General features: G+C 45.7%; 1 protein-coding gene across 1 annotated transcript in view; it reads left to right on the plus strand.

Annotated features, from left to right (window-relative positions):
* The window catches only part of TMX3 (thioredoxin related transmembrane protein 3), a 234,054-nt gene extending 222,426 nt beyond the window's left edge, over positions 1 to 11,628 (plus strand). The window contains exon 16 of the mRNA XM_086965544.1: positions 7,929 to 11,628. Within this exon, the coding sequence (XP_086821670.1) occupies positions 7,929 to 8,201 (273 nt within the window). The 3' untranslated portion in view covers positions 8,202 to 11,628. The remainder of the gene's footprint in view (positions 1 to 7,928) is intronic.
* The last annotated feature ends 8,158 nt before the right edge of the window (positions 11,629 to 19,786 follow it).

Consider the following 19,786-nt stretch of genomic DNA (forward strand, 5'->3'; position numbering starts at 1 on the left):
ACACATTTATGTGTAGTGTGGAATAACAAAAAGGAGAGTAAGGGATTGTGTTCACCAAGTGTGAATGGAGATTACTCCTGTTCCCCTGGGTAAGGTATTCAATTATCAAAAGGAGGAGTATCACCATAGAGAATCATGGATTCTTAATGGGATGTGTGTTCGAAAAAGGAAAGAATTCATCCTTTTGTAAAAAAAAAACCTCACTCACCAACCTAGTGGTGACATGCTTCATCCATGGGGTCCACCCTGATGACCGAGTGCCATCAGGGTGTGCTACGACACCTGGAGTACAGTGGAGCTGGTTTGTGAGTGTTAGGTGCAAAAAAATGTTTAAAATTGTCCTGGTTTAACTTAATGCAAAAATAATTTTTATTCGTAAGCAACTGGACAATGTTAAATGGACGGTCTACACCCCCTAAATGGCTACCGGGCGAGGCAGCGGGCATGACACATAGGTAAAACTGCCACACTAATCACAGCGAAACTAATATGTTTAGCTGAGACATAACCTCCCCCTGCCCTCCGATGCCTTAAGACACCTAATAGGAGTATTTTTTATCTTAAGCTTGCCAATTTTGGCAAGAGCGCACTTCATAAGCAGACTTTTTTGCTTATCTGTCCACAAGAATCTAGGATTGGGTACGCCTTTTAGGGGGTGTAGACCGTCCATTTTCTTGCACTTTGGTCCTGAAGAAAACCTGGTAATTTCCACACATAGGTTGAAACATGTAGACCAGACCACCGCACAGAGATACTCTTGGTCATAACTACCCTCAAAGTATCTCCACACTCTTTTTAACACTGTCCAGTTGCTTACGAATAAAAATTATGCAGCCCTAGTTATAAGCTGGTCCAAAGTCCCTCTAACAAACCCCCCCAACCAGAGATTTCCTTCCTTTACAGGGTTTTGGTGTCATGTTCTTAAGAGAATTTATTTGCTACGCTATAGAACTTGTGTCAGAAAATTGTATAGGTCACAGTTAATAGCAGCAACGATATATACACACAGTCTAATAGGAATTATCACTGAGTAGGAAGGTGTGTTCTTACCTTGTGTCCCGGCTTAGCTGATATCAGAGAGGTGGCCCAGCCTGGCCTCGTCAGGCCCCGGACGGCCACAGACGGCCCGCCCTTTGCCCGGGCTTCGCCCGGCAGGTCCTGCGCGCGTCCTCGCGGGACGAGTGACCAGGCGGGGCTTTATGCGCCTCCTGGTGCCTGCTGATCTTACGTCCTGCCCCAAAGGATCCTGGGGATTGTGGTTTACAGCCGGACCGGCGGAGCCAAGCCCGGCCGGTCAAAAGTCAAACACGGGAACAGGGGGGCGGAGCCAAGCCCGGCCACGGGAGAAGAGCTGCCAGGTCAGGGACAAACACCACAGCCTCACACAGTGTCACAAAGGGAAGCAAGGAACTCTGCCCCAGGCGGGGCTTTATGCGCCTCCTGGCGCCTGCTGATCTTATGTCCTGCCCCAGAGTATCCTGGGGATCGTGGTTTACAGCTGGACCGGCGGAGTCAAGCCCGGTCGCTCAAAAGTCAAACACCGGAATAGGGGGCAGAGCCAAGCCCGGCCACGGGAGGAGAGCTGCCAGGTCAGGAACAAACACCGCAGCCCCACGCAGTGTCACAAAGGGAAGCGTGTCACTCACTTATAGACTCCACCACTCACTCTCACATAACCCTCACTCGCACCACGCATAATCATTGAATAAGTGCTCCCACGTAGTCGTAGGTAGTAGCACGCCGCATCCCGTAGAGGGGTGCGAAGACCCCGATGATGAAGCATGACATCAAGGGCCCTTTTGGTGTGTGAGGGGTATTTTAAAAACACTATGTGCTCCCCACCACCCTATTTCTATAAGCCAGGACTCTGGGAGGATTAGAAGGGGTCACGGGACCCTGTGGCATACCAGAATTTAGACCCACACATGGACTGGTGTGAGGACTTTGTGGAGGCCAGTTTACTGGACACTTCTCCAGCTACTGGCATGCTTTCTCCCACTACTGTGACTATGGAGGAGGAAGCGTCCTTTGCAATTGTGGTGAGGAGGGCGACCAAGGTCTTGGACCTTAGCCTTCCCTCTGTGGCAGTCAAGACGATCGTCTTGACTTAGGTACCTCAGCCAGAAGTGACCCTTCCCCCCCCCCCCCGTACTGCTTCTCCCTTTCAATGAAGTCCTTACTGACGTCATGCTTGGGACCTGGTCATCGGCCAGCGCAAGCGCTCCTGTGAACAGGTCTATTGCCTGCCACCACCATCCCGGACCAGGTGCCCCCATTTCCTCACACAACACCCTGCCCCAGAGAACTTAGTTGTCCAAGCCTCTACCACCCAGGTAAGCACTGGTGCCTTCCCTAGCACCCCACTGAATTGGGAATCCAAGTGTCTGGATTCCTTGGGGCAGATGATGTTTGCTTACACCAGCCTGGCACTGGTGTCTGGAAACACCACTTGTTCCCATGCTCTATGGAATTCGGTTCCACAGGTGCTAACCCATGGTTCTGAAGGAGGCCTGGACCATACTCTGCCTGGCTGTTGCTGACAGGAGAGATGCAGTTAAGTTCACGATCCGTTGTGGACTGGATACTGCCGACTCCTGGGCAGAGCACTCTCTGGACAGTGGCCTTACAGCACCACCCCTGGCTGAGGACAACCATTTTTTCAGCAACGCTTGTGGACCTGCACTTTGATGGCAACTGTGTGTTTGGAGACAAAACAAATTTAGTGTGAGAGCACTTTAAGGACTGCAGGGCTATGGCCATGTGCTTGGGCCTTTCTATGGCCCCTCGCCACCTCAATCCACCTTTTACTCCTTTCAGGGCCAAAGAGGGGTTTCTAGCCTCATCTATACCCTCCAGCCACTGCAGCACACAAGCTTACCAGCATCTACGTGGCCAAGGGCGTGGTACCGACAGACCTCCTGGGTAGGGTAGCCAGAGGCCCAGCCAGTGCCCCACCACCCACCCCCTTCCACCCGGCAGCTGCAGCCTTCAACCCTTTAAAGTTTGCCATCTTACCATCATGGGCACCCCATGGAAGGTAGGATATGCCATAACCTGCCCATCTGGAGATCTATACCATAAGATAGATGAGTTCTGCAAATAGTCTGGAGGGCTACTCTCTCCACTTTTGAGTCTACCCCTCCACTCATGCCACCTGCTTGCTTCAAGTATACAGAAGACCATCCTTTCTTGGTCCACCAGGAAGTGACAGCTCTCTTGCCCAAGGTAACCAAAGAGATGGTGCCATGCCAGTAGTAGGCTGTGGTTGTTATTCCCACTACTTCCTGGTACCCAAGAAGAATGGAGGCCTTCAGTCTATCCTAGACCTGCTCCCTCTGAATTACTTCCTCAAAAGTTAAAAATGCTCACGCTTGCCCAAGTCCTGTCTGCCTTGGTCCCGGAAGACTGGATGGTAGCATTGGACTTGCAGGACTCATATATTCACATCCCGTCCTGTCTTCCCACAGACGTTACCTGCGATTCACAGTGGGCAACAAGCACTTTCCGTTTGCTGTGATCCCTTTTAGCAGCTCATCTGCAGAGCTCATGGTTGCCAGCCTTCCCCTATCTCGGTGACTGGCTGTTAAAACTGGTTCGCCCCAGACTGTCGTCTGCCACCTCCAGGGTCCTGCAGACCTCCTACATTCGCTGGGGTTCACAGTCAATGTGCTTAACTCACACCTGATTCCCTCTTCTTCATCAGAGCTGTGCAGTTTCGGTCATATCCTCCTAAACAGCAAGTCCAGGATATTCAAGCTGTGAAACTGATGTTTCAGCTTCTATCCTGGATTTCGGTGAGACTGACTCTGAGGCTGCTGGGCCTCATGACTTTCTGCATTCTTCATACGTTCTTGTAACACATGCCCATTGGCATATGCAGGTTCTGCAGTGGGACCTGCAGTTCCAGTGAGCGCAGTATCAGGGAAATGTCTCTGACATAGTCCAGGTCTGAAAGGGATCCGCAAAAGATCTGGAGGTGGTTAATGAACCATATTTGGCTCAGCAGCAGACTCCTCTCCCTTCCCCAAACAGATGTGACAGTGGTGACAGATGCGCCACTCCTGGGATGGGAGCTCTGAATGATCCAGCTGGCATTAAAAGCCTTTGTACCCTCCATCCATTGAAGGCTAGTGCCAGTGTTCACAAACAACACCACCGCCATTTGATATTGCAACAATCAGGGCAGTTGGGGTTGTGGACCCTTTATCAGGTGGCCCTGCGTCTCTGGACATGGACTGAACATCAGGCCATTTACCTGGTGGTTCAACACCTGGTGTATTCTTTGAACACCAGGGCAGACAAACTCAGCCAAAGATGCCTAGTGGATCACGAATGGCTTCTCTATCAGGAGGTGGTGCAAAGTCTCTTTCAACAGTGGAGAGAGCCTTGGTTAAGTCTGCTCACCACTGCCAAGAAAGTGCAATGTCAGCAGTTCTGCACGCTGGAGCTTCCAAGTCAGCCCTTGCTCTGAGATGCTTTTCATTTCAAGTGGACCTCAAGCCTCCTGTACGCCTTTCTGCCCATCCCACTCCTGCCCAGTCTTCTCAAGAAAATGAACGACCGGGCCCAAGTCATCCTTGCTGCGCTGGTCTGGGCTCTGAGAGTTTAGTATCCTGAGCTGTTAAATGTGGCCATCGGTCCTCCGATCAGTCTGATGCTGCCGGAGGATCTTCTGTCACAGCAGCAGGGGAGGGTTCTCCACCTGAACCTGTCCATGCTCAGCCTTCTTGCATGAAGATTGAGCGGCGACGGTTGACAGCTTTCGACATTCCTCCCAAAGTCTGTGCTGTCTTTTGGCAGCCAGGAGTCACTCCACCAAAACACTATATGCCTGCCATTGGGACAAGTATGTGGCATGGTGTGCAGAAAAACATATTGACCCCCTTTCTGCTCCCTTTTCTTCGGTTCTTCTCTTTATTTTCTCTTTATTCTCTCCCTTGCCCAGCTGGGATCTGCTCTGGGCACCTTAAAAGGGTATTTTTCAGCTATCACAGCCTTTCCACAGTTGCCTGACCAGCCATCCATGCTCTTCTAATCCCCTATTGTGCATATATACTTGAAAGGTTTGCTACATATATTCCCTCCTCCCTGTATCAGGACTCAGTGGGACCTTAAGCTCGTCCTGACGTGCACTCCCTTTGAGCCTTGCACAACTGCCCTCTCAGGTTCCTTACCATCAAGACGGTCTTCCTGTTGGCAATAACATCTGCCCTGAGGGTCAGTGAGCTTCAGACGGTCTTCCAAACCTCCATATCTGAACATCTACCTAGACAAGCTGGTTCTACACGCCTTAGAGCTTCCTTTCTACCGAAATCTGTCATTCCCTTTCATGTAGTCCTGTCTATTACTCTGCCTACTTTTTACACTCCACCACATCCCTCCAAATAAGAGGAGCAACTTCACTGACTGGACCCAAAAAGAGCATTGTCTTTCTACCTTGACCAACGAGAGTATTCCTGGTGGACTTCCAACTCTTTTGGGATATTTCGGAGCGAAGAACGCAAAGGTCATGCAGAAGCTGTCTATTTCTTGATGGATTGTGCCCTGCATTAAAATGTGCTGTGTTTTGGCCAAGAAGCAACCTCCTTGAGGGCATGCTTGCTCATTCCACCAGATCGAAGGCTGCAACCACTGCATTAGCACATGGGATCGGGCCCTGGACATCTGCCAGGCAGTAACGTGAGCTTCTCTGCACACTTGCACAATACACAACTGCCTGGACAGTCCGTTCCGTTGGGCTGTACACTTTACCCGTTCTGTCCTGCAGGACTTTTTGGTATGAAATTGTAAGGTAAGGAATCTGCGGTTAAAAGTCTCTCTCAGAAGAACAAGTTACTTACCTTTGGTAACACCTTATCTGTTAGAGACTCTATTTAGCTGCAGATTCCTTACTCACCCATCCTTTCTCTCTGTGAACAGATTTCTAGGGGCATGACTTTCCCCTTTCAGGGCTCCACGTCAGTAGTCTGTGTTCTTCGAGGCTCTGTGCTCCTGGTGAGGGAAGTTACGAAAAGAAACGGACATCCACATGTTCTAGTGGTGCCTATTTAGACATCGCGCATGTCCTGTCCGGTTCGGATGACGACGCTGAGGCCACGCGGAGCCAATTGATGCCACATAACAGCACGCAGGGCTACTGCTTACAAAAACATTTTCAGATCCAGTCTGTTGCCTGGGGATAATTCTAGCGTAAAGAATCTGCTGCTAGATACTCTCTACCAGATAAGCTGTTACTGTAAGTAAATAACTTGTTCCTTAATACCTGTGGACATTTCCATCATGTGGAATATTTATTTGCATCAGTTTTTCTCATTTGAATAATCAAGTAAATATATGCCATAGATATCCAATTCTTTGTCTCCTTGTGACTACTATGCAAGTCAAACATCTGCTCTCAAAGTAGTAGCAATCTAGAAGAGAAGATTTCCACCTTTTACACCTCTGGGCCCATATTAGACATTGTGAACTGAGGGCACAGCTGCGTGTGCACCCACTATGATTCCCCCCCTGGGGTACAGTGGTATTACAGATGTTGCCCCAGACGCCTCTGTGTTTTTTTTCTGTAATACAGGTAGTGCTGTTGCACATGTTCTATGCACCTCCTGAAGGCATCCCGCTGGGCGGAGAAACGGGAACCCATTGACCCCTCAGACATCCGCCAGCAGGCAGGTGCAGTCGCACACTGCACCCGTCTGCAAGGGGATCTCTAATCCCCCTTAATAGTGCAGGCAGGTTGTCTGCACAGTGAAACACAGAGCAGCTTTTGAACAGCTTGGCCCCAGGGCACCGTAAGTTTACAGCTGCCCAGGGAGCAGCCCATTCATTCTAATATGGTGCACTTTCCTTATTTGTCCATGTTGCACCATTTGAAAGGTATGCCATGGTGCAAACAAGGAAAGTGCACTGTATCCATAGTACGACCCCAGGTGGTTACGTCTACAGACAGGGGAAATTAGTGACTGTCACTCTGCCCTAAACTGTCCAGGGCATGACTCATTATAACCTAACAGCCAGATGTGGAGCAGGCCATTATATCAGAGGCAGAGAGTCATGAATCCTGCCCCTTGCTTTTGCAGCTGCAGCTGGGGGGTGTTCTGTATTATCCTTTATTATCTGCAACTTGGCATATAAAAATCTGAATTAATGTTAAAAAGAAGGAATTAAAAGGTAGGTTGATAGAAAAGAGAAAGAAGAGTAGACAATTGGATGCATGAGTGGGGAAAAGGATGGTTGGATGAAAGGATGGATAGATGAGTGGATGAAAGGGTGGGTGGGTGAAAGAATGTGTGAGTGGGTAAAGGATGAGTGGGTGGGTAAAGGATGAGTGGGTGAGAGGACAGGGAGATGCATGAGTGATAATGGCAAAGAGGAAATCTGAGAGGATGGATGGGTAGGTCAAAGGATGGCAATCTGTGAGGATGGGTGAGTGGGTAAAATGATGGTAGAGTAAATAGAAATCTGATGGGATGGATGGTGGATGAAAGAATAACAGAGGAAATGGAAATCTTAGGATGGGTGGACGAATGGATGGCAGTGTCAATGGAAATCAGAGGATGGATTGATGGGTGGATGAAAAGATGGCAGAGTAAATGGAAACCTGAGAGGATGTATGAATGCATAGACAACCGGATCAATTGATGGGTGAAAGGCAATATTGATGAATGGGTAAGTCAGATGAAGAATGTATGGGTGTATGGATGAATGCCTGCATAAATAGGTGTATAAATGGATGGATAGAATGGGCAATGGATGGAATGGTGAAAGATTGAATAATGAATAAATGGAAGAGCCAACATGGTAACAACAGATAATTTTAGTAACAATAAATAGTGATTACATTGTTTTGTCAAAGATTGCTGCTTGTTAAAGGCACACCTTTGTAAAGCTGCAGCACTGACATTTTATTCTCTGTGTTCTCTTTTCGACAGTCTGTTTTCAGGAGCTCGCCGCTGCTCGGCTGCTTTCTCTTCGGTCTGCCGCTAGGTGTCATCAGCATCATGTGTTACGGAATCTGCTCCGCAGACAGCGAAGACCGCTCTGAGGTGACGAAGAAGAAGGAGATTGGGGAGCCGGAGCTGACAGACGAGGGCAGCGAAGAGGAGCCCGAGGAAGAGGAGGAGGAAAACCGAGGAAGCTCCGCCGAGCCATCGGATGAAGAGCTGCAGGAAGACAAACCGCTTCCCGAGAAGAAAACGGACTAACCGCCTCCGCTCGCCGACTATGCACTAGGATTTCAAAATATTTCAAAATAAAGAAGCCTATTTATTGAATTCAGCCATTAACCTGCGCTTCACAGGGGAAAGGATAATGTCTTCTCTGCTTGTTTTGACCTGCATGGATTTGCATTTCACAGGCCCGAGATAAATCAAATTTCTGCTGGAGGAATGGTCCAGAAATGTTATCCAGTAATTGGAGGGTGGTTCGCGCGAGGCCGCTTTGGTAGACGGTCTGTGAAACGTACACTTTGCCATGTTACCTATGTTCACAAAAGAATCAAGTACGTCACAGATGACGTTTTATTTTTAGTCGTGAGCTCATTTTAGGTGATATTAAATGTATTCATGCAGATTTTGGACAAAGCTTCTGAGATAAGACATTATCACATCTAGCTAATTTAGATTCCACTGTTTTTGTTGAATAAGTCACGCAGGGAACAGCTCAGGAAACAGAAAGAAATTGTTACATTTTGTAGAGCTATTAACGTAGCCGTGCCAGCTCACCCAGGCTTGATGTTTTTTTTTTCCTAATCATGTTGTCTCCAAAGTAGCTTCACCTCTAACATCTATCGCTTGACTTTATTAACGGATTTAATGGTATTTTAAACCTTTGGCAACCCACTAATTAAAAAAAAATCTATTCACACGGGCCTATGTTTACTTAAAGCTATGGAACCAGATGCTTTCTGGCAGTTTATGACCAATAATGCGCTTTACTACAAAACCAGCAATGGCTGTTTCTTTTCCAGAGCAATTTTGTTGACTTTATCAGGCTGTACTTTTCTTTTTTTTCTTTTGGCGGATGTAGGGTGCTAAATGTTTGGATTGTTAGGTAACAAACTGCGACGGTCGGGGAGGGGGGAGTTTGAGAAGGGAACTTAAATGTCCTTGTTTAACCAAAACATCCTATTGATGACGCAGCACAAAATCAAAGATTGCCCTCCTGCTTAATGCATAAAATCGTTGCCCCACGAGTGACTTAGAAACCACCTCTTTTGAAGGGGTTGTCCTCCTTTTCAGTGAGTAAGGCAAGGTTCCTTTGGGCAACATCCCCTTGTCCACCTCATGCTTGCTTCACAAACCACTTTGGAAAAGTGGGCTCAGAGCTTAAATCCAGCTTGGTGCAAAGGCCTTATCAAAATAAATGGGCACTTCAATCCAGCGTTCCCTGGTATTGATGATGATGGAGAAGTGAACTAATGGCGATCTACGTGAAATCAAAGTGGCCTCAGGGTGCTGTGAAGTCCAGATGAATCCAACTTCCCAGAGCTCAAAATCCAGGTGTTGGCAACTTTCCTGAAATGGCGCTGGTTGCACATCAGCTAGACGTTCATTGGCAGTGAGTTCCAAAAACCATCTGCAAATCCTGCACAGGGTATGGCCACTTCTAAAAGCATCATCTGTCCCTCAGCAATCAGCTGTCCAGGTCATTCACAATCGCGCACATATTCTTTTATTTGTTATTTTTAAAGAACATAGATGTTAATAATTTGCCATTGGCCAATCATCCATTTTTTTTGTAATATCAGTCTAATAAATCCATTTGTTGCACTCTTCACAATATGATGGCCTACCTAGGCTCAATCGTATGTTCAGTGGTTGCCCCTGTAATTGCTTCTGACATGATGGGGCAGCAGCAGTGCGGTCTAATTTTCCCCAAAAAGCTGTTTAGAACCTTCTCTTAGCAGTAAAAACGTATATGACACAGTTCTGACATATAGAACTGCTGTTTCATTTAGTGTAAACGCTGAAGTGAGGCACATTTACGAGTAGTTCCTAGAGTGGATGTGGCGGGGTAACTGGAAATCTGGCAATTATTTCCTAAGCTTCCGATATAACCTACAATTGTTTAAGAAATATACATTTATTAAGAATGAAGGTTTTGTTTGAGCTGCATTCAGACAATTTTATTGCCTGCCTGTTTATGTTTAAAATAGAGAAGTGTTAGTTGCTCTAAAATCTTCCTGGGTGTGGAAGTTTGCAAGGCATGTCTTGTAGCCCTTGGAAAATATATCCGGAGAGGACATTGCACAAATATTTTGTGCAATTTAATTGCTCAATAAAACTTTCCTGTCCCAAAGGGCAGACTGAGGGGTGGAGATATTCTTATCATAAAGCAAGCCTGTTGTGAAATAAAGAGGACTGCTCCTGTGCAGAGCGTAGTAGAGCTGTGCCTGGTTTGCATAACCTTCCCTTTATCCCCATTACATAATTTAGATACCTGCAGGTTAAGTTTACTTGTTCACATTTATTATTTGTGTTTGGATTTTTTTTTAAATGTTATTATTTTTACCACTGTGAAGATGTGCGGGGCTGAAAATGGTGGCTGATGTTGACCCGTCAGTAATAGCAATGTCAGCAGAATTTGCTAGCCTTTGTTTGTTCGTTTTTTTATTTCCTTGTATCAGTATTGTTTTTTGTTATATTTTTATTTGACAGTTTAGAGTCTGCGCCTAGGTGGATTTGTTTACTTCTTCACTTGTGAATAATTCAGCTAAAACGTTAAGAGAAAACATTAATGCATTACTTTCACACTGCTCTTCTGTTGAAACTATTTAGAATCACAATGAGGTGTGCTAGTTTTTTAAATATCTTTTTTCCCTCTTTTTTAAGAAAAGGTGGGTCCTCCAGAGGGCGAAGCACTTTTAATTGGCCTGCTCCCAGAGTAATAGTCTTTATAGATTTTCTTAAACTGTGTACCTTCTTAAAGTGCTCATATTTTCTTTATATGGATTAGTATGTTCTCAGAATAACATGAACAAACGAGTGGTATTCTAAATCCAAGATTTGAAGCTCTCCAAAGAAACTCTTGAAAAACAGTACCATTTGCTGAGAACCTGATTCTATTTTTCCTTTTTAGTCTGTTTCTTTAAATGTTTGATTATTAAAACATTTTAGAGAACGAAGCCCAATGACTGCATACTGTTTGTGGGTCATGCATTATAGCCAAATTTTTGGGGACCGCTGAAGGGCGGCCGAAAGCTTTGTAAACACGCCATGCGGCTGCCTCATAGTCCATCCTCAGGAAACGTGGGCCATTAAGGTGCAAATGAGGCTGAAGGCGAGCTTGATACAATTCCTTATCGGCCTGCATTCCCAGAAGTGTGAAAAAAAGTGCCCATGATTCGTAATGCAAAGACACATAAAAAAGGAACTGCGTTAACGGTAATGTCATGGTGAGCTCTAGGCGCAGCTTTCGCATGAGAGGTTGTGTTTGTTGTAAGCACACAAGGAGTTTGAAGCAGCAAAAATTGTAACAAGATTAAAACCAATCCACTCTCTGCAGTCTGATCGCCGGTAGGTTGTGGGAGATTGTTTTATTGTAATAACTCTTTGAATTTGGGGGTACTAATGCTACTGTTGTGGCATCTAATGTCTATTTGTTTTGTATAATAAAGACAAAGAAAACACACTACCTGACATTATTTCTGGTGTCTTGCAAATCGGTGCTGTGCAATATGATCGTTTATGAAATGATAGCTATAAAACTTTCCTTCCAATGTTAGGTGGACACGTAAACGTTAAGGAAGCAGAGGGCGATGGGAAGACAGTCACCGGAAGCATGTCTGCGCAACAGGAAGCAGACCTGGATCGAAGCCTCCGCCCACAGCGCTTCCTTGCACGTTATCAGTTAAAAAAAAAAAAGGAAGTGAGAGAAAGGTGCTGGAGGACCCTTCACTGCTGACATGAAAACTAATGATTTATGCTGGGATTATGACAGGATAGCAGCAGCCTTGGAACCACCAGCAGACCCACTGAGGCGATTCTGGGAAGATACCCAATAGTTATTTATTTAGTCATCTACTCCCCATGTTAATTAATTAGCAAACAGGTCCCTAAGATCCCAGTACACTCTAGTATATTTAAGTATCCAGTATAAAGTGTCATTTTTTCCTATCAGTAACAGTAGAATAGAGTAATCTACTTTGTTGTATTATGTTATGTATTTTCAATCCCATCTCCTTTAAGCTTGTGGGGTGCATGCACTGTTTGAACAGAGAAAGGGAATACATTTTGAACAGCATAACATAATTTTAAAAATATGGAGTTTGATGCATTCTCTAATCTGCAATCGTTTTGCTTCGCCACCCTGAAACAGCAGTCAACTTCCAGACTCCTGTTTGTTCTCCACTCATAAAACCACATGCGTTTTGTTCATCATTTGCGGTTAGAGAGTCTGAAGTTTTGTTTCCACTGACATTTCGGATCATTTACATGCATCCAGCATTTCCCTGTCTTCTACCATTCTCCCATTCTTTCCACAGCTCTTGGTGGCTGATTCTTCCTTTGTCCTGGCCCTGTTTGCAGCCCCGCTAGCACCATGTACGAAATTGGGCTATTAGTTGATGGAGGTGAGAACCCACTTTGTATAATAATCACAATACTTGTTAGGGGAAACCACAAGTTATTAAACCTGTGCTGGTTGCTAGTGCAAAGCAATCAGGCTTAACTGTGAGGCAATGTGTACATTTTATTTTGCAGCACACAAACCGTAATATAGCAAAAACTCAAGGAAAATCCTAAAACAATTAGAAATATGGCAAATATTTTAATAAATAAGCTGATACCAAAATTACAAAAATTCAATCAGTGGCACCTGAGTTATGAGTTTTTGACGTTTTAGGTAATATTGGTATCAAGAAACGTGATCTGCCCGTATCTGGTTCATGCTGGAGCGAACCAAAGTCACAAGTTCAGGCCGAACACAATGGAGCAAGGGGCAGATAAAGGACTAAGTTCATCCTGCTTAAGGTTTTATCTTCTGATTTTGATGCAAAATATGCCCGGTGTTCCTTTGTGTCGGTTTCGGTGATACTTTCAGTTGGAATCTGAGCTGTGGGTCAGTGCATCCCTCTACTCTGGATGCAGTGTTGCCTTAGAGTAGAAGCTGTGAGGCTCTGCCTCCGGTATGATGGAGCCTCCAGTTAGGCAGGGAGAAGTGCACTCGGACGTCAGCCAAGGGTCCAGGACTTTGAGGAAAACACTTTGGGGAAGGGAGGAGGATGGGGGTGAGAGGGTCCATTTGGTACTAGTGAGCTGGAAAGCAAGAAAGGCCTTTGGAAGCTTTTTGTGTCCCTGTAGCTCCAACAGGTCAGTCAACTGACCCTTAGAGTCACTTCTGGATTTAAGGCAACCAGGCCCAGTCTTTCTTCAGACAATGTACCTGAATCTTCTCAGGTCCAGGAGTTTTCTGATTTCATGTTCCAGGGATGCTACATTTACACACAGTGCAAGCATCTGTGTGGGAGGACTACTCTTTGTCTAACCCTAAAACTGGCTCCAATCAGTTTGTCTCTTTCCTCTGGGTTTGTCTTCAGCCAGTCTAGTCTAGTCTAGTCTAGTAGGCAGGAAAATGCTAACTTTCTAAAACGTGGCATTCTTATAGTAGTAATTTAATATGCGAATCAGACGCAATTGCTCTCGAAAAGAGGATTACCTGATACACGCAAAAACGCTGTGTGAACAGCTAAGAAAAAGAGGGTACCCCAAAAAAATGTTAAAACATGCAACCATGCATGCATGGTTTACTCCTAGAGAGGTCTTACTAACAAAAAGAGACAAAAAAACACTTGAACAATTGGTATGTGTTTCAACCTACGGCCCACTCACCAATTAATTCAAATCTATTGTCCTGAAAAATTGGCATTTATTGTCCAACCTTGAAATTCTTTTTGTCAATCCCATGTTCGCACTCAAAAAAACAAGAACATAGGACAACAAATAATCAGGGCAGATTGGGTACTTCTAAAGTCAAAAGCGACTTACGGACCTTATGGAATTTAAATCCGGTGAAAGGCCACCACAAATGTGGTACCTGTGTATCGTGTGCCAGTACCATTGAAGGCTCAATGTTTGAACATAATACCATCAAATGGACCCATAACGAATTCACAAATTGTAAAAGCAAAAATATTGTCTATGTAATAATTTGTCCGTGTGACAAACTTTACATTGGGAAAACAAACCAACAGATTACACAGAGACTGGGCCAACACCGCTCCAGAATCAAACAAAAAGTGCTGAACGCACCAATGGTCCAGCACTTTATTGATCTTGGCCACACAGAAAGAGACCTAAGATAGTCCGTACTCTCAGGAATAAAGGCTCCCCCATGTGGAGGCAATGTGGAAACCTTACTGTTAAAAAGAGAATTTTACCTAATCATGAAATATGACTGCGTGAGTGCGGGACTGAACGAATATGGTGAATGTTGAATATTTGTAAACGCCTCCCATGTAATACTGACCACATATTAGAAACGCATTTAAATCTTTGTGATTCCAAAGAGTAACACACTTACGGGCACCCAATGAACCTCAAGACTACATGTCCCATAACCGCCGGATCACGTGTCTTCTTTTAAATTAGTCACGTGATCTGAACAACAAACACTCTTTCGAGTAGGAAACTGGCAGAAGCAAGCGGCTACACAATAACACTGCAGGTAATGACTTACACTGAGTAGAGAAAGAAAACATCAACCCCCGCCTTGGGTTAACAAGTTCTTTAACTCGATTAACTTTAATCCCACAGTGTATGCGGCGAACCAGATAGAAATAAAAGGCGACGCCCTCCCTTAAACGACAGTTCGGCGTTCCGCTGGCACACTGAAAGTTCCAAGTAAGTAACAGCCAGCCAAAAAACCCTTGCAGTCTCGAACAAATAACTAGATCCAATAGTTGAAAACCGTTCTGTTTCAATGTTACAGAATCCGGTGAGCCCCTTCGCACAAAGTCGTAAAACCGTAGATCAGATGACATGTAGCGACAGAAATGAAACCAAAAAAACGTAAGTTACATTGTGGGCAATCTCTTTCAAAAAAACCTTGTGATACAACGTCCCCTATATAGAAAATAAATACAATTTCTGTCTTCTACTTCACAGAATAAAGCAAAACGCCAGTCAAGAATTTGAATGCACTAGAACAGACTTGTACACACAACGAAGGAAGGTAAAAAATAAACGCTAACAACTCCCTTCCAGTGACCGTATATTTGAAGGTCCTACATTAAAGCATGTCCCCCCCCCCCTGTGTCCACACAGGTACCCAACTAAAAGCCCTGAGGAAAAGCACGATAAATGAGACACAGGCTTGGAAATGCGTCGGCTTTGGCACATTCGTCGTAAATACGAAAGCACTCTCCGCAAAAGGCCTTAGAAAGTTCTTTTGAATGCAATGGAATAAAGAATGTATACTAAGTTTGAAGCCTTTGCGTGACCAGGCTTAAATTAGATGAAATCAGGATTATGTAGGCCGGGTAGTAGAATCAGTTGGTAGGGTACAACCTTGAAGTTTGGTAAAAATGTTGTTTGGTAAATGTATTGTTTAACAGATAAATGTAATTCAATTGTTTGTCTTGTAAAAAGTGTTCATAGTAAATGTGTAAATTTGTTTTTTGTACTGCAACGAACAAACCTCAGACTGTTTTAGAAAATCTAAAAAAACGTCATGTAACTTGTATTACTCAAAAAAAGTGTATACATCACCCAAGGATTAATTACCTTAGGGTGAGATTCTGCTCAAAATAAAAAAGCGGTAGAACTAAACAGTGACCGGGTCCCTCATTTTCTAAATTCTAAGACGTTGTCCTACCCGGCCACAGTGAAGGACACAACCCCACTTTTTGCATAAAAATAAACTTTCTAAAACGTGGCATTCTTATAATAGTAATTTAATATTTAACTCGACCATTAGGTTGGATTTTAAATTACTGTTTATTTGAATCTTTGAACTATGATTCTAGCTTTTCCGAAACTGAAGTTATGCATTATAAGGGGTTATAATGTAACTCTGTGTTTTTTTATGGGAGAGGCAGATTTGCCTCGGTGAAAAATGACTTTGCAGATTATTCTCTGCCAGGACACGTAAAACCTAAGTGCACATGCTAGTTTTTAAATACCATGCACCATTCCTAATAAGTCTTTAGGCCCTACCTTAGGGGTGATTTGTATGTATTAAAAAGGAAAAATTAAGTCTGACGAAAGGTTTATTTTGCTAGGTCGAAATGCCAGTTTTAAAACTGCACAAATGGGCTGCAATTGCCGGCCTGAGACATGTATACAGTGCTACTTTAGTGGGTGAATCAAAGAATGCTGAAGCCTACTAGTTGCATTTAATTTACTGCCCGTGGGTACACGTACTACAATCTACTAGGGATTTATAAGTAAATTAAATGTCCAATATGATGTATACCAATTTTACCAAGTTTAGAAGAGAGTGTACACGTGGTTAGCAGAAGTTAAGTGCTCAGAGTCCTAATGCCAACAAAAACAGGTTCAGCTACATGAGACAAAAATCTGGGGGAATAACATGCAATGATGGCCGTTTCCAGCTCACTTTGGTCCTATCAATGCAGGAACTCAGGCATAGACTTGCGTGGTGGGCATACATTTTTCTCCCCCCCACGCACACAGGTTGACTTCAATTCTTTCATTTCACCGCCCCTAGGCATATCTGGGACTGTGTCGTGAAAGAGCAGGAGGAGTTGGTAAGTGAACCACTTGTATTTTTAGGCTTCAAGTCAGGGTGATATTTCTTTTTCTAGCTAAGTAGTCCTGGTTGGGTTGGGATATCATATTAACTACTCCCGCTCCTGTTGCAAAGAGGGTCTCCCAGAGGCCCCCATGCAGCATAACGCCACAGCTTGCTGAGTTGTACCTGTGAGGCGTGGTACTAGAACATGCCAATAGATACACAAGTGATCCTACACCACCGCTTCCTACAAGTTGCCTATGTGACTTTCACTTCTCTCAGTTGTTTTAAGTGAAGTCTTATGTATCCTATTCAGAAATGTGTGGATAAAACCTTAACTTACACTTTGTTTGGGATATTTTACCTGCTCCCATCTCCAGTTCAATCTTTGCTAGCGTTCTCCATGGGTTCCACACTTCTTTTTGTGACCCTCCAGGAACCTGGGCTTCTTATGACCAAACTTCTAGGGGTGCTGCGATTTATTTAGCAAATCAGAACTTTGACTCGTTTTCACACTTTTATGAGGACGTTCGTGGCGAATGATTCCTGCGAAAGACTTACTTTTTACAGCTCCTCTTGAGCCTTGGTTATGTCAATTTCAGTTCATGGCTTCTGGCTATTCTAGCTTCTGATCTTTGACCCTGTTCTCACACAGATAGCAATAGTCTCCTCTCTGAAAACAGACATATACTGATCATGTTTAAGTAAACGATGCAGTTGAAAAACTTGAGAAGGCCTCCCTCCATAAACTTCTGTGAGAAAGAACCCTCTCTAAACAAGAAAGGCGACTTTAAACTGGGATTTACTGTTGAACGATGTTCCTAAGGAAACATTGAAAATAAAGCAAAAGCCTCACACCACACTAGACATGTATACAAGTTTTACAGTAAATTCAGATCTACTTAAAATGCCTCCCCTATCCGAGAATTTCTTCAAACCTCCCTGGGGTGTTTTGGGTGTTACTGGTTAGGAGTTATTGAGATTTTTTCACTTTTGCTCCTCATTTCAATGAGGTTCTATTTTTCTGTACTTTTGGGTAAGAATGTATGTCGAAGCTCCTCCCTAAGATTTCACCAGGCAAGCCCGATAATGTGTCCTTGAAGGGGAACATCAATATCTGAAGAGACATTTTTGACCATGCAGCACAAAAGAAGAAACCTTCTGCAAATCTTTTGAAGATGGACAGCTTTTTAAATGTGTACTATGTTGATAAAACAGTAGCAAAGATTACATGTTGTCAATCTGTTGGAGCCGAGGAGTATGTTGGATCTTTGCTACAAACTTTTTGCCACACAAAATTCTTTCCCCCCACATATTCCTTCTAGAGTATTTCTTCTTTTTTTCTTTGACCTATTGTCTCGTCCTATATTTTTTTCGTTTACATTTTGTCTCACCCTTTCTCCCAGAGTGTGATTTTCCAAATCTTTTTAGGTCAAGCCTAGTACTGCGTATATGCGCTGCTCTAGGCGATGACCTTTAGAAATTGGTCTGCTCTTGTCCACGCACTCGTGCATGTGGCGGCATCCACCTTGCGAGAGCGATCAGCGGTGCGCAGGGGCCATCTGTTTGTAATTAGCTTGGCGGCACGCTTGTTCTTCTGCTGCCTTTCTCACCCTCACTCTCCCTTGTCAACTTGTTTTTTTTTACCGTTACTGTCCTTCGACACCGCCACCTTCCCTGAGAGCTGGAAGCACGCCGAACTCAGCGCTCTACTAAAGAAACCAACGGCGGACCCCACCGAACTCAAGAACTACCGCCCCATCTCGCTCCTCCCGTTTCCAGCCAAAGTCATCGAGAAGACCGTCAACAAGCAACTGGCAGCCTTCCTCGAGACGACTGGATCCCTCGACCCATCTCAGTCAGGCTTCCGGGCCAACCACAGCACCGAGACCGCCCTCATCGCTGCCACTGACGACATCCGAAACCTGCTGGATAACGGAGAAACAGCGGCCCTCATCCTCCTGGACCTCTCCGCGGCATTCGACACTGTCTGCCACCGCACCCTAGTGCAGCGCCACAGCAACGTCGGAATCAAGGCGAAGGCACTGGAATGGTTTATCTCCTTCCTCGCCGGAAGGACACAGAGAGTCCGCCTCCCCCCGTTCAGATCAGAAGCCACAGAAGTCATCTGCGGCGTCCCTCAGGGCTCCTCGCTCAGCCCCACCCTCTTCAATGTCTACATGAGCCCCCTTGCGGCCATCGCACGCCAACACAACCTGAACATCATCTCCTACGCCGATGACACCCAGCTGATCCTCTCCCTGACCAACGACCCCGCCACCGCCAGAGCCAACCTACACGAAGGGATGAAAGACGTGGCCGAGTGGATGACGACCAGCCGCCTGAAACTGAACACAGACAAGACGGAAGTCCTCATCCTGGGCTCCTCACCCTCCGCCTGGGACGACTTCTGGTGGCCCCCCGCCCTGGGCAACGCACCCAAACCGACAGACCACGCACGCAACCTGGGCTTCATCCTGGACTCCTCCCTCTCCATGACCAGACAAGTCAACGCCATCTCCTCGTCCTGTTTCAACATCCTGCGCATGCTACGTAAGATCTTCCGGTGGATCCCCACCGAGACCAGGAAGAAGGTCACCCAGGCCCTCGTCACCAGCCGTCTGGACTACGGCAACGCCCTCTACGCCGGAACCACCGCCAAGCTCCAGAAGAGACTCCAGCGTATCCAGAACGCCTCGGCGAGACTCATCCTAGACGTCCCCAGACGAAGCCACATCTCCAGACACCTGAGAGACCTGCACTGGCTCCCGATCAACAAAAGAATCACCTTCCGGCTCCTCACCCACGCACACAAAGCCCTACACAACCAAGGCCCGACTTACCTCAACAGCCGCCTCAACTTCTACGCTCCCAAACGCCATCTCCACTCGACCAGTCACGGCCTCGCCGCCGTCCTCCGCATCCGCAGAGCGACAACAGGAGGAAGGTCCTTCTCCCACCTGGCCGCCAAGACTTGGAACTCCCTCCCGACCGACCTACGCCTGACCCAAGACCACCTCTCCTTCAGGAAGAAGCTCAAGACCTGGCTGTTCGAGCAGTGCGGACCACCCCCCCCCCCCCCAAGCGCCTTGAGACC

This window comes from Lissotriton vulgaris, chromosome 4_1, assembly GCF_964263255.1.
Source record: "Lissotriton vulgaris chromosome 4_1, aLisVul1.2, whole genome shotgun sequence".
NCBI lineage: Eukaryota > Metazoa > Chordata > Amphibia > Caudata > Salamandridae > Lissotriton > Lissotriton vulgaris.